Source organism: Olea europaea, unplaced genomic scaffold, assembly GCF_002742605.1.
Source record: "Olea europaea var. sylvestris unplaced genomic scaffold, O_europaea_v1 scaffold871, whole genome shotgun sequence".
Taxonomy (NCBI): Eukaryota; Viridiplantae; Streptophyta; class Magnoliopsida; order Lamiales; family Oleaceae; genus Olea; species Olea europaea.
The window spans coordinates 290,185-292,473 of NW_019267167.1; the positions used below are offsets into that span (position 1 = coordinate 290,185).

The 2,289-nt window shown below is 37.5% G+C and overlaps 1 protein-coding gene across 1 annotated transcript; it reads left to right on the plus strand.

Annotated features, from left to right (window-relative positions):
* Positions 1-2,027, plus strand: LOC111392036 (1-aminocyclopropane-1-carboxylate oxidase homolog 1-like). Its single transcript, XM_023017323.1, has 3 exons — positions 1-585; positions 974-1,295; positions 1,396-2,027. The coding sequence occupies exons 1-3, from the start codon at positions 65-67 to the stop codon at positions 1,660-1,662; spliced, it is 1,110 nt and encodes a 369-aa protein (XP_022873091.1). The 5' UTR covers positions 1-64; the 3' UTR covers positions 1,663-2,027.
* The last annotated feature ends 262 nt before the right edge of the window (positions 2,028-2,289 follow it).

Sequence of the window (2,289 nt, forward strand, 5' to 3'; positions counted from 1 at the left end):
ATTCCATCTAAACTCATTTTACATAAACAATTGGGTATACATATATAGAAGTACTTTTTTCATAATGGTGGTTACTAGCAATGGAAAATGTGAGTGGGCTAAAGAAATGAAGGAATTTGATGAAACAAAAGCTGGTGTCAAGGGACTGGTGGATGCCGGAATATCGAAAATCCCTCAGTTCTTCGTGCATCCACCGGAAAGTTTGGCAACACCAAGTAAAACCACCAAGAATGTTCAACTTGAGTTGCCCACAATAGACTTTGAGGGGGTCCAAACTGGAGGTGCAAGGCGGAAGGAGGTCGTGGAGGAGATTAGGAAGGCAGCAGGGATTTGGGGCTTTTTTCGAATAGTGAATCATGGTGTTCCATTACATATAATGGATGCCATGTTGGAAGCTGTTAAACGGTTCCATGAACAACCAGTGGAGGAGAAAAAGCTTTTGTATTCTGCTGATAGTAGCCAAAGAGTTAAGTTTAATAGTAATGGACCCCTACGTGAATATGATTCTGCATGTTGGAGGGATATCTTGACTTGTGTTTTTCATGATGACCAATTGGATCCTGAAGCTATTCCTCTAACTTGCAGGTACCACATAAACTCAACAACTACTACTACTCATAGTGATTATCACCAGTTTAGTTGATAGTGGCCCCTGATTAATCGTTCAATAGAATTGTGATGCATTTTATTGCATTAGATAATTCAAATGAATCAAGGGCAAATGACACCTTGACTAGTGCCGATCACCAATAACATTCATGTAGTAAAACACAAATTTAGTTTCTTTTCAAAATTCTTTTTTCCACGTATTTATTTTCAACCTCACATTCATACAATAAAATATTTTACACGAAAACCCAAAACATTTTCCTACTTTTTAACCATATATTCTCCAAAAAGTCACTGTTCAAAACAATGTTAAATGGCCACGAAAATAAAACCTAAATTTGAAATAACATGTCATTTTTTGCAGAAAGGAAGTGCAAGAATACGTGAAATGCATGATCCAAATGAGGGAAATAATGGCCGAGTTACTATCAGAAGCTTTAGGGCTCAGCAGTGATCACCTTTCAAGTATTGAATGCATGAAAAGTGAAGCATTGGCTTGTCTCTACTATCCAATATGTCCTGAACCTGAGAAGACACTGGGCACAGACAAACATTCAGACACGACTTTCTTAACATTGCTAATGCAAGACACTATAGGCGGCCTCCAAATTCTTCATGATGATCAGTGGGTCGACGTGCCTCCAGTGCGCGGAGCCCTCATAGCCAATATCGGTGATCTGATGCAGGCGAGTTTGACAGTATTAAATAGTATAATAAATAAGATTTTAACTAGTTCATATCGTGCCTGGGAAACTAATTACTTGATTGAATATTTCCCTTTCTCAGATTATAAGCAATGACAAATTCATAAGTGTGGAGCATAGAGTGTTGGCTCAACCGGTCGGGCCAAGGATCTCAGTTGCATGCTTCTTCACCCCAAGTCTTAGAGCAGGGGCAAAGCCATTTGCACCTATAAAAGAGATTCTGTCTGTTGAGAATCCAGCCTTATACAGAGAATTCTTATTCAGGGAATATTGTCAGTATTACAAGACAAAAGGACAAGATGTTACCTCGGCTCTTCCTCATTTCAGGATTGAACGGATCCTTCCATAGTGAACACTTCAAAAAAAAAAAAGGGCCAAAATCTTTTATCATTTAGATGAATATCTTTCTACCGTTTGGGTTTGTTTTACTATATTACGTGAATAAAAGACGTGCATTCCAAATATTCATTTCGTTGTGCTTTATTCATGTCGGAATATGTTCCCTCCTTTGCCTGGGGAAGATCTGACGACTCCTGCCCTAAAATAGATTGGCGGGTTAAGAATTAAGATTTGCTACTGCCAAAGAGGCCAGGAACAAGCTTCCGCGTCTCCCGTCCTTCTGGTTCTTGTAAACGGATTATCCTTCTTCCTTTCCTTTTTTTTTTTTTTCTCTGTTTCTTTCTTGTTATGAATGTTAAAGCTTCTGAACATGGATTCACCTGTCATACTTATTATTGGCAAAACCAGTTTAATGTCAATTTCCCTCAATTTGACAAACTTTACAAATCATTTATTAATTGTCAAACATCATTTTTAGTCATACATAATCAGTTTAATGTTAATAATTTTGTGTGGCCTAGGTTGGTATTACTGAGTTGACCATGAAAAAGTACTCATGGATGTAGAGAATTTGAGTTGTTAAAATGTTTCACGTTGACTCGAATTAATTTTATTTTATAATTTTTCTTTGGGAGAA